Below are 12,672 nucleotides of genomic sequence, written 5' to 3'. Positions count from 1 at the left end.
TTCTGCAAAAAGTGAAGCTAGGAGCACGAAGGGCTGGGGCAGAGGTCCAACGACCTAAGTCGAGACCTGAGGTGATACAGCATTTACACAAGGTGTCTCACAATCTTAAGAATGTTGCAAGCCGTCACGGTATTCCTCTTGTGTTTTCTGCTCCCAACAAGCTTTCTAAGCTGTGTCCTCGTGTGTGCTGCGAAAGCAGGCGAGGCTGCCGTACCACGCACGGAAAGCCCTACGTTAAATGCTCCGGAGGGGTGGTTTCTGCTTTTCCCTGTCCTGTGGACAAATGTATATCGGCCAAACTGAACGTTGTGTGAATGACCGGTCAAGAGAACATGCTCAAAAAACTAATAAGAAAGAAGATAAGGGCGCACATATGGCGGCCCATCTCACTGCATGTGGTTGTGATGCGAGATTTTCGGACACAGTCACTCTGGAACGAGCAGTAACGCTTCTTCGAGACTTGCTTTGGAAGCTTTCTATATCAAGCAGAACAGATATCTGTAACGCAACGAAGAGAGAACTGTAACGCAACGCAGAACAGTTGCGTTACAGTTGTTATGCTCGTACTTGTCCGTTATGACGGAGAACGCACGCACGTTTCACGAACCTGTGTGTATGGGTAGGAGGGGTTCATGACAGTTCTTGAACAAGGTCATCATCATCGTGATCAGTGATCACCAGCAGCTGGACCGGACTTGTTATCCGACCCGTTCGTGATCGCGGCTACGAGAGGTCTAAGTGTAGTGAAGTGCGAGGTATAGTACAGCTGGTGGAAATCCTGGATGCCTCTTGCGATGAAATGATCTATGATGCCTCCAGTCCTGGACGTGGCAGCGAGGTCTTTTGATGCCCTGCCCACATCCAAGCCGTCTTTCACACAGTATAAGGGCCAGGCGTTGTTGGGTCTTGATAAGTCAATTTGAAGTCACCGGTAATGATGAGAGGTCTGGTTCTCTCGAGAGCTTTTTTTGTGTGTTTGTGTGTGTGTGTGTGTGTGTGTGTGTGTGTGTGTGTGTGTGTGTGTGGTGGTGTGTGGTGTGTGTGTGTGTGTGGTGTGTGTGGTGTGTGTGTGGTGTGTGTGTGCGTGTGTGCGCGTGTGTGCGCGTGTGTGTGTGTGTGTGTGTGTGTGTGTGTGTGTGTGTGTGTGTGTGTGTGTGTGTGTGTGTGTGTGTGTGTGTGTGTGTGTGTGTAATCCACGTATTCCACTTTGCGGACCACGTGGGCGAGTGGGTGGTAGTTGTTGAGCGTCCTCCAGTGGTGTTCTGTCTTCAGCTCTCTCACTTTACTTGCGTCGGCCGCGGTGGTATAGCGGTTACGGGGCTCGGTTGGTGACCCGAAGATCGCGAGTTCGATCCCGGCCGCGGCGGTGGCATTTCGATCGAGGCAAAACGCTAGATGCCCGTGTACTGTGCAATCTCGGTGCACGTGAAAGAATACCAGATGGTCAAAAATTCCGGAGCCCTTCGCTATGGCATCTATCATTTTCATATCGTGGTTTTGGGACATAAAACCTTAACAATTATTATCACTTTCCTTGCGTGTCAATGTGTGTGTTCGCCATTACTGTGTTGGTTGAGACTCTATATCACATGTGGCACATACCCGCATAACATTAACTCTGATATGCGCGTATGTGCTACACGTGACTGAGAGAAAGGGTTTTATGACGTAAGCGACAGGTATTTTGCGTTATTCATGCCATGACCAGTGAATCGTGTTCGTCATACACTAATCTCCTGCTATGCCAATTTTGGTGTATTACAAGTTATGAAGACGGCCAGGAGAGCGCCCAGACGTAGGCAGATAGATAGATAGATAGATAGATAGATAGATAGATAGATAGATAGATAGATAGATAGATAGATAGATAGTAGATAGATAGATAGAGAGATAGATAGATAGATAGATAGATAGATAGATAGATAGATAGATAGATAGATAGATAGATGATAGATAGATAGATAGAGATAGATAGATAGATAGATAGATAGATAGATAGATAGATAGATGAGAAGATAGATAGATAGATAGATAGATAGATAGATAGATAGATAGATAGATAGATAGATAGATAGATAGATAGATAGATAGATAGATAGATAGATAGATAGATAGATAGATAGATAGATAGATAGATAGATAGATAGATAGATAGATAGATACTTTCCGGCCATGGCACAGCCTTCGTCTTAGTCACTGACGAAGGCCGTTCTACGGCCGATACGTTAGGGAGTAAAAAAGAAAGAGAGAGAGAGAGAGCGATAGAGAGAAAGAGAAAAGAGAGAAATAAAGGGAATAATAACAGAAAGGGATAGAAAGACATAGAAAGAGAGAGAAAGAAACAGACACGAAAAAGAGATAGAAAAAACAGAGAGCAAGACAGAGGGAGAAAGAAAGAGAGAAACAAAGAAAGATAAAGATGCAGACAGAAAGAAAGAAGGAAAGAAGGAAAGTCACCTAGCTGCGCTCTTCCTTCAGGCTTGGTACCACTAGTTCGAAGCTGCCACAATTTTCGTACGAGTGCCCACTTCTTTCCTTACTTATGTACGCTCACTAAACCGTTTTCGCGCCCCAATTGCGTCGTCCGCAAAACGCGTACAGCGACGACTGCACCCGCCAGCAGAGCGCGAGGAATGAGTGCCACGTAAGCAACGATAATAACGCTCCGTCCTCCATACTCGGCGGCTTATATGCCCGGACTTATATACCGACCACGACGTTCGACTGCTGACGTTAAGCCGCTTATGGAAACCACGTTGCTGCTGCGCCAGCAAATGGACCCACTCGCAGCTTCTTCTTCTCTCTCTTTTGCTCTTTCTTTATTTCTTTGTGCTTGCCTAGCGATGCAACACTTCTCCGCCCACCATTTAGCCCCCCTGCAACTCCTGCTTTTTTTTCTGTCTTCACCACATTCCATATCCCACAGAGTGTCCGCAACTGGCCTCCCGCTGCTCCCTAATAACACCCGTGGCCTCGCTTCCAGTCGAGCCACTTTTGCGACGTTGCTCTGCGGGCGTTCTTTTCATCTGCGCCGTTTACCGCTCGCGCATAATATACTGCTTCGGTAAAAGCGTGCAGTGCTGTGAAGGCAGTATTTCTACGATCGACACCGTCAATCAACCAACTTATCATGTATATATAATCACCCGTCGCTGTGGTGTAGTTGTTATGATGCTCGACTGCTGACCGGGATCTCGACTGCTGGTCACGGGATCGAATCCCGGCCGCGGCGGCTGCATTTCGATAAAGGCAAAGTGACAGGGGCCCGTGTACTGCACAATGTCAGTGCATGTTAAAGAACACCACATGGTCAAAATTTGCGGAGCCCTCCACTACGGCATCTCGCATAATCATGTAATGGTTTTAGCACGTAAAACTCCAAATATAATTATTATTACATATGTATATTTATGATTTAAGAGAGGAATACACGTACGAACTGTGGCTTATTATGTTTCGGTTGGTGGGTCAGCTTTCGTCCATCTATATATATATATATATATATATATATATATATATATATTATATATATATATATATATATATATAAGAGTCGACCTGTGCCGTCCTCTTCCCTGTGTCAGTTCCTTGCGCTCAAGTTTCATTATGAGTCGGTACCAACACGCCCAGTTGCATACACTAACAATCATACAGAGTCACGTACGTGTTGGGTCGACACCTTTAGGGGGATGGCTGTACAAAAATGCGGCATTTTATTTATTTATTTATTTATTTATTATTTATTATTTATTTATTTATTTATTTATTTATTTATTTATTTATTTATTTATTTATTTATTTATTTATACTGTAGGTCTTCTGCAGATGCATACATTGATAAGAATGTTTCCTGCGTGAAGTAATGCTTAATACATATTCATTCGGTTCCTCGGGGGTCGACGTTGAACCCTTCCCGTTAGTACTATATATTGAGCGGCGCTTTTTTCTCGTTAATCGGTCTCTTGCACGTTATAGTCGTTACGAACACGGGCGTTCAGCAACAAGGTCACGACTATTCTACGCAAACTGCTCTGCGTACGAGCTGACCAATCGTGATTGAAAACTATTCGCAGCAAAACAGCAGATTGGACGAGTGCGTGTCCGTCCATAATACATGCTTCCTTCAGAGCGCGAGACAGGAGAGAGACAAGACCGAAGACAAAAATGGCGTACATGAAGTTTATTGATAAAAACGCAAGACGGGTAAACGTTTCGCAAGTATCCCGCTGCATATAATTAGCTTTATCTCATCACTGGGAGTGATACTAGCTCACTCTTGTTCATCTGGTCTTACAGTAGGGCTACACTGTCCGGAAAAGCGCTTAAGAAAATTATGTGGAGTGGGGTAACTTGTCAAATATACATACGTTTCGATCCTGGTCCCGGCGGTCGCATTTCGATGGAGGCGAAATGCTAGAGGCTTGTGTACTGCGTGATGTCAGTGCACGTTAAAGAACACCAGACGGTCAACATTTATGGGGCCCTCCAACTACAACATGCTTTATTATCGTGTCGCGGTTTTCGTACGCTAAACTCCAGACATTATTACTATTAAGTATGCATATGTTGTGCATTTTCATCAATAACTTCAGTTGTTCTGTCCATATTTCTTCATCCTGTATCACGCCATTGAAGAAATATTACGGATACCAAATATGCATGAACTCCGCGAATACGTAGAGCTCTAAGCCACACCTCACTGCACCGTACTAACATGGCGTCTCCGACGTCCCTCAGCATTACTCTGTCTCCCACCCTTCTGACACATGAACTATTTTCTTCTTTTATTTTCCTTCTTTGCACGCAACTCTGCCGGTAAACACGCTTTTCGCTCCTGCCTCTGCCGTCCCATATGATTGCCGTTGTCATATGATTGCTTCGCGCCGGCCCAGCGAGTTCGGAGTATGTGGCGTGCTTTCCTTATTTCGTTTTTCTTTCTCTTTTGTGTGAGTGTGCGTGCGTATTCCTTCTGCGACCTCGGCTCTGGTCGTTCATAACTAGGCGGGATATGACGAAGCCAGTTTGCGGTCTAACCAAGTCTTTTTTCCGCCATTGAGAGGCGATCCTCTCGGAATTAGCCGATGGACGGCAGTCGTTGCCAGGCAGTGTTTCAGACTCTTTCGAAGGCAGTCTTTGACGTTTGCGTTTCCCACTGCTCTTGGAACATTTTCCTTTTATTTTTCCTTTCTTATTTTTTTCTCTAGTCGATCTGCCAGAGAACACGCAGCGTGCCACGCCGCGTGTTCTCATTGGCCCAGAGTGGGGAATAATTAGGAGGCAGTTATTGGTTCGGTGTATGGCGCAAGAAGGGAGCAGCGCATCGGTCGGATTCAGGGGCGTATCCAGGGAGAGACACACCCTGGTACGTGCCCCTTCCGAACTTTTTTTGTCCACAGTCACGATAACGTTATAGCTTGCTGGGCGAATTGGTTCGTTTCACTTAAATGTCGTTTCACTTGCGGTCTGAGTGAAATTACACAAATGTATCATTCTTTTTTGCTGCCTGCCTATATTCAATATGCTGTTATTCAACCCATAGCTGTAATTTGTTTACGGTTTTATTTCCATCTCTCTCTCAAGTGTATGTTCTCATTTCATATTTGGTTGCACGTGTATATGCGTACGGGCGAATGCAGTCCGAGCCTAGTGCTAATCCTGTATATATTGCATTGCTGGTGGTGGTGGTGGTGGTGGTGGTGATGTTGCCATAGGTGGGGTTAGCCTGGCAGACCTGACCGGCAATTTCCGCCTGAGCGACTCTTTCCTTGTAGTGTCTCACTATACATCACTTAAACCTGCCTCTCGTATAAAAACGCCAGGCCTGCGCGGAAAGCGCAGCACAGTCACAGCGAAAGCTGGAAGAGCGGCATTTCTAGAGTCTGTTATAAACTATCTTGTGGCTACTAACACAAGTACACCAGCAACCTACGCACTACGCCACAAATCATAACTTTTGGGAAGTTGGGAAGCACCCACCACGACATTATCCGCCATTCTGCGGAGAAGCGATGTACCAACTGTAAGCCATTATGTGCACTTTGGTGATGCGACGGCTGATGACGATGAAGAATTATGGCTGAGCCTTTTGTAATGGGTTGGAAGCTTTAAAGGACCACTAGTTACGTAATTCGCATTGTGTGACATCCGGTCGTTATTTAGCTCTCCCACCACGCTTTATAACAAACGTTAACGTGAGAAAGAGAGAGAGAGAGAGGGGGGGAGCTTTACTGAGACCCTGAGGAAATGAATCATAGGGGCCTTACAGGCTTCCTTGGCAACCAATACAAGTGCACTTGCGAGGAACCCACTACGCTATAAATCATAATTTTTGTGAAGTAGGGAAGCAGCCACTATGCAATTTTTCGTCATTCTGCGGAGAACCATGGTACCCGCTAAAGACCTGTAAGGCATTATGTGCACTTTGTTGATGCTGTGGCTGATGACGATGAAGAATTATGGCAGAGCCCTTTGTAATTGGTTGGAAGCATTCAACAATCCACTCGTTGCGCAGTTTGCATTGTGTGTCGCCTCGTGACAGAATTCGCGTTGTGTGACGTTTGGTTGTTATTTTACTGTTCTACCACGCTACATTACATATGTTAAAGTGGTTCCTTCCCGACATGAAGCCTGTATAGGGTCTTTTTGCAAAGCAGTTTCAAGCACCGGCATGGCTAACAGCTGATGGTGTATCATTGTACTGTTCCCTGGTGTACGATTAGCGTGTGAAAATACTTGTGTGAGGCAATAAAAAAAATTACACCATTTCCCGCTAAAGGGGACCATGAGGCGATGCGAAGCCGGAGCACTTGCACGATCGCGTTCCGTTGGCGTTCTTTGGGCATGCTACCGACCTTGCGTCGTGGAACGCGAAAAGGAACGCTACGCGCGTCTTGTCTTCCCTCTAGCCTGGCCGTTAATACTCACAGGGCGAGCGGGGAACGCAGTCGGCACGCGTGCGAGAGGGGGGCAGCATAAGAGAGGAGAGAGAGGGGGAGGGGACGCACATGCGCTGGTGCTCATCGCGGCGTTGCGCAGGAGAGAATTTCGGCGTGTCTAGCCCACTGACCTCCATTAAAAAGGCTGGACGGCGCATCCCCGCTCTGCGAGGCGGGCGCTTGTGAAGCCACCGGAAGGTCCCCTGTTTGTCCCGGAAGCTGGAGTCTTCTGTCCGTCTCAGTCGCGCAATTCAAATATTCTCGGGTTGCAGCTGTTGTTATGATCGTTTTTCTTTTTTATTTTTTCAAACTCTGCGATTACGCCTCACTTTAGACGCCGACGAACGCTACACGAAAGATGACAGACGCCGTGCCGACACCGTCCGAATACGGCGGAGTGCTGCAACGTACAAAACGCGTAAAAAGTAATGCAACTTTGAGGTGCTTAGGCGTGAAATGTCTTCCCTGACGAATTTTCCGGTCGATTCGTACAGTTTACTGCGCCACAGGCACGTATTTCTTTAAAAAAGAAGAGAAAAGCTCTCTTCCGGGACAAAAACGGCGGTTTCCGGTGGCTTCACGCCCGCGTGCTCGATGCGCCATCCAGCTCCTCCTAGTGGAGATCAGTGGTCTAGCCCGCGTTTCAGAGGAAGAGTGGAGAGGGGGAAAGTGGAGAGGGGAAAGGGGAGAGGGGAAGAGAAGAGGGGAGGATATGCGCATGCGCAGTAAGGGTAGTCACGCTGTACACCACCACCGGTTTGAGCTCGGCCATAAGATACTTCGCATCTAAAACCGGCATGGCTGAGTAATAAAGAAAAAAAAAACCGGCATGGCTGAGTAATAAAGAAGAAAAAAAACCGGCATGGCTGAGAGGTATAATACTGGGCTCCTACGCAGAGGGCCCAGGTTCGAACCTCGTTCCATCCCGGAAGCTTTTTCTCATTTCATTTTTTTTTTTCTTATTTCGAGCCATGGTGGTTACGAACACCGGCGGCGGCGACGGCAGACAACTGCGGCGCCAAAAACGGCCCTTGTTGTGATATCACAACAGCTTTCGCTATAAAACGTAAATGTATGGTAGCCATTTCTTGCGAGCCATCCGCAGACCTGTCGAAAACACAATGTCTTCCCAGCATGCGTGGGGAAACCCTCTTTTCTTCATAGTGGGGGGGGGGGGGGGGGGGGGGGGTTCATTAGTCTCTCCCTTTCGAAGCAAAAGCGCTTACAGTATTAGATGTAGTGATGTATATCCCCGGGTTCATTGCAGTCAGTGCACAACGCGGAAGGAACGCCCCTTACTTTAAACAACCATGCAGGAGTGTAGGCCGATCGTGCTCTTACTCTATACAGCAGGGCTGACTCTGTCTCAAGGCCTCGCTTCGTATATATAAGGGAGTCATTTGCTTATCACAGTTTGAACTTTCCCATTTATTTCTTTATCTTTCTGCTTTGTTAGATTTGTGGTAACTACGTCACTAAGATTGTCCACTCCATTTGTGCATTTTTGTTGTAATAAACATGTTGCCTATGCCGCCCATTTGTAAGGGGTTGCGGTTCCGGTCAAGCTCATTAGAGGTATTTTGACCACGGCCCTCAGCATCCCGAATGTTGGAATTAAAGTTTCAAAGTTACTATTCAGAAGAGGAAACCAGCTAAAATGAAACGAAGACAGTGGTGTAGAACAACGAGACAGGAGAAGCACTGGACTTACAACTAAAAGGCTATTGAAGAGAGCCCATGGCAATGTACTGTTAGTTGTACAACTTCCACACGGCTGAGATATTTACGCATGTGCTCTTGATTCAAGTGGGTGGGCTTTCAATAAAGCTTCTGTTGTAAGTCCAGCGCTTGTATTGTCTGGTTGTTCACCACTGTCTTCACCACTGCGTTCATTTCATTTTCGTTGTTTTCCTCTTTTGAATAGTCTACAATAACATTCGACCCGTGAAATGACCCTCTACAACTCCCGCCAGCTCAGCCCCCACTTGTATGGTCAAGGGCGTGCCCCTTCCGAAAACAAAAAAAAAGTCCTATCTGCGCCACTGTCATACTGGTGTGTTTGAGCGCTGTTGTGGCTCTGTGTTAAATATGGTGGAATACCCCTGTCCTTTAGGCCGAAAGCCTTGGATGCCTCATCAAACGCGAAAATTTGACAGTCGGCAACCGGCGGCGTCGGGGACCAGTGATGCGAAAAGTCATCAAGTGATGACGTCACCATATGACGTCACGATGACGTCACAGATCGCCGCAATTTGTGACGTCACGTGACGTAACGTCACATGATGACCTCATAACATGACATCGTAGTTTGGTCGAAGGTGGTCCGATCACGGAGGCAATGCTAAAACAGCCGAGGTGCCTCCTATCTCGGAGGCAGTGCAAAACCACGTTAGGTGCAGAAAGCTTTTTAAGGATGGCGGGGCAGGATCGATATATCGACTGAGAAGAAAAAGACGATGGCTTTTGCCTTCGAGTCGTCTTTAGTGAATGCATAAGGGACCCTTTGAGTTTTTTTTTTTTTTTTCTAGATCACTGTCCAGCTCCTCAATAAAGTAAGCACATGTTACCACATTAATTTTCTTACTTCGGCATTGCACTGCAATGCCTCGTCCTACAATGTGCCTTTCAATGCATGTATCTACACCCGTCCTCTGTTTTTTTCACAGAAAAACGTGGGCCAGAACGGCGGCAAGCCGCGGCTGGATCTGAACGTTGAGGCCGCCTGGGCTCAGGGATTCACGGGCAAGAATGTTACTACAGCCATTATGGACGATGGTGAGTTGAGATTATGTGTACAAACGCATAAACGCACACTAGCTTCTGTGACATTTCGCATAGAGAAAGTGTGCTACAGACCTCTGAGTCATCTACAAAGCTATGGGTTTTTCTTTTCATTCAAGCCCACATTTTCTCTTCGTGCTCATAATGATAATAAGATGTTTCTAAAAGGCGAGATCCCGAATTAAAGATGCGTGAGATTTCTCTTAAGGGAGACGCTTTCCGTTGCTCTTACGTACTATAGGAGACTGGAGACACTGTCTCAATTTGTTCAAATTATGATTTCTTCCATGCTTTATGAATGTGCTTTGGCGTGCTTTTTTATGTGAACTGTAATCATTCCTGCTGTAATGCCTGAATGACGAAGCAAGTCCTCAATAAATAAAATAATGTAAATAAATGGAGAAAATAGTAGAGGCCAGTAAGATACGAGGCACATAAACATCAAACCAAATCCTCATAGATAAATACAAGTTTGTTATAAAGACACTCGGAAGTTCGCTGTCAAATGTCGTTTAGAACGTATGGACAGTTTACACTGACACTATGGCACTCTCCTCGAAGCTGCGTTGAAGGAATCTGACAGCGTGTCATACGCGCCTTGTGCCAAAAAAACAAATCGACTACGCTAAGTTGTATATTGTATGTACTGCGGGTTAGTTGTGCTTAGAAATTTGGACCATGTGTGTTCTATTTTAGACACCTCTAAGAGCTAAGGAGTAGCCGACGCCTTATTTGTGCGCCAACATATCCTTACATCATGACAATAAAAAAAGAAAAAAAAAATCGACAACAGAGATAACCCGCTAAAAAAGTGCCACTATCAAGTGCAAAGGACTTGCGTGATGATACTGCGCATTGAAGTCAATTTGGACACCATATTTGGACACTATCCCGGTAAGAAGTTGCTTGCGTGGAGTCACGTGGAATTTGTCTGCCCGAATAGTTATGGACGCCTTTGTGTAATACTATGCTGGTCATCACTACAGAGCCTCCGAACCCCTTTCAACTTATTTTGTGACCTTGCATTTCTTTTGAGTGATTTCATCTTGGTTAAAGGGATTCGAAGAGGGATCCGATATTCTAAATACAGCGGTTTATACAATGCCAGGAATACGATGTCGAATCACAAGCCGAGTTTACAAAGGGGCTCGACCGTAACAATGCCATTCTCTGATTGGTCAGCTAACGGGCCCTTATATGGAAACAAAGCCGGGCATTCACACTGCTTGCGAAATCACGTGCACGATGCACTTAAGCTTCTTTATTCGCAAGGCGCTCGCAGCGTTTCGTAAGGAATGCGTTGCGAAACGTGTCTAAAGCGTGGACAGCGTCGCGGACGAACACCGTATCTCGGGCTTCAGTAACTTACAACTTACTTCGTTGTAAATGCGATTACGTGGTCTCCTTGTCGGGGTACTCCGACTTAGTCGACGCGCACCGGCGAACAAGTTTAATAATCCCGCACATATACAATGTCGGTAATCGCCGGACTCCCTATTACGACCATAACGCGCACTTGGTCGCCGACGTAACGAAATCATGGATAAGTATAACTCTGGTAACGAACGAGGCGGTAAATTCGGAGGTACAAAAGATGGATTAATATCATTCATCTCTCTTTCTTTCTTCTGATCCTGGCTCCTTTCGTTCCCTCGAACAGTCGAAAATTGGGGAAAGTGCAGCGAATTTTTCCCGGTTTCCCTAATCTTGTAAGCGTATCTGCCTCGGGGTATGAATAAAGCCGAAGAGAGCTTGGACCAATTAGATAAGCGCGTCTCGTCTTTCCGAGTTACGAGCACTGTGTTGTGTGTAACTGAAGACCGAAAGAGCGGGCTGTCGTCGCTAAAACACTGTTTTACCGGCGGGCATCGCTTTTAAGATGACGACAGCGTTGTCTCGCTTGAGCTCGCTTGCGAGAGCTAGGACACTGTTTTCAGCCTGGGCGCCATCGCAGCCAAAAAGGCGATCCCCTTATACGAGCCAAAAAACAATGGCGCTTAAGTGAAGACGCAGGTAGGATGACAACACCTACTAACTCTATAAAAGACACGTTTCTTTGTGCAGTTCCAACAATGGCTTCGTCTTCGCTCTCTTCTCCCTTCCATTCCCCAACTCAACTCCCTTTCTAACCTCCACTCACCTGTTGTATAGCTCCATTTTCCTGCATTATTTCGTACCTTCCCAGTCTCCATCTTCTGCCTCCCTCTTTCAACCTTTCCGCTCCCTTGTCTCCCATCTCTCGTCTCCCTATTATACTTCTATTTGCCCTACGTGTCTACCCATCTTTCCTGTCCCCAATACACGTGCTTCCCTAACGGAACCTTTTATGCCCACGTCCGCTATTATCGCACATTCGCTAATGTCTCCTCTTCACCGCCTTTGTACTCCCGACCTTATGTTCGTCTCCGCCTCTTGTCTATCACTTCCCTTCGCTTATCCCTACTCTGCCTATGCGTCAGTCACTAACTATCATGTCCCCCTTCTTTCATCACGCCATTCTTTCTTGCTTCCCCACGTTTTGTCGTTCCCTATTGTTTCGCAACTATCCCTATTCTCTCCTCGCCTACTTTTGCTTACTTACGAAGGTGAGAAGAGAATAGGTATAGGCATCCCTGTCTTTCCTCTCTCCTGTTCCTTCTCTTTCTTTTTCCTTTCTTACCGTACCGTACATTTACTCTGCTCTCCCCCATTCTTTGTCTACGCGTGCATCCCTATTCACCACTTCATCCTGCATTCCTCCTCGCTCATCCCTATTATTCCATAATCCTCCTTCTACTTTCCTTCTCCCACTCAACTTTACATTTGCCTCAGTTCCCAATTATCATGTTCCCCTGCTTTCATCACGCCATCCTTTCCTGCTTCCCCATTTTCTGTTGTTCTCCCTTCTTCACAGTTATCCCTATGCCCTCTCACCTTCTTTCCGTTACATACGTAGGCGAGAACACGGATGGGGATC

General features: G+C 46.3%; 1 protein-coding gene across 1 annotated transcript in view; it reads left to right on the top strand.

Annotated features, from left to right (window-relative positions):
- LOC119401392 (neuroendocrine convertase 2) overlaps positions 1 to 12,672 on the top strand; it is a 217,959-nt gene that overhangs the window by 165,958 nt on the left and 39,329 nt on the right. Inside the window, exon 4 of the mRNA XM_037668148.2 lies at positions 9,602 to 9,710. Within this exon, the coding sequence (XP_037524076.1) occupies positions 9,602 to 9,710 (109 nt within the window). The remainder of the gene's footprint in view (positions 1 to 9,601; positions 9,711 to 12,672) is intronic.

This window comes from Rhipicephalus sanguineus, chromosome 8, assembly GCF_013339695.2.
Source record: "Rhipicephalus sanguineus isolate Rsan-2018 chromosome 8, BIME_Rsan_1.4, whole genome shotgun sequence".
NCBI lineage: Eukaryota > Metazoa > Arthropoda > Arachnida > Ixodida > Ixodidae > Rhipicephalus > Rhipicephalus sanguineus.
The sequence above is the reverse complement of the archived record's forward strand: the minus strand, read 5'-3'. Positions and strand labels throughout refer to the sequence as shown.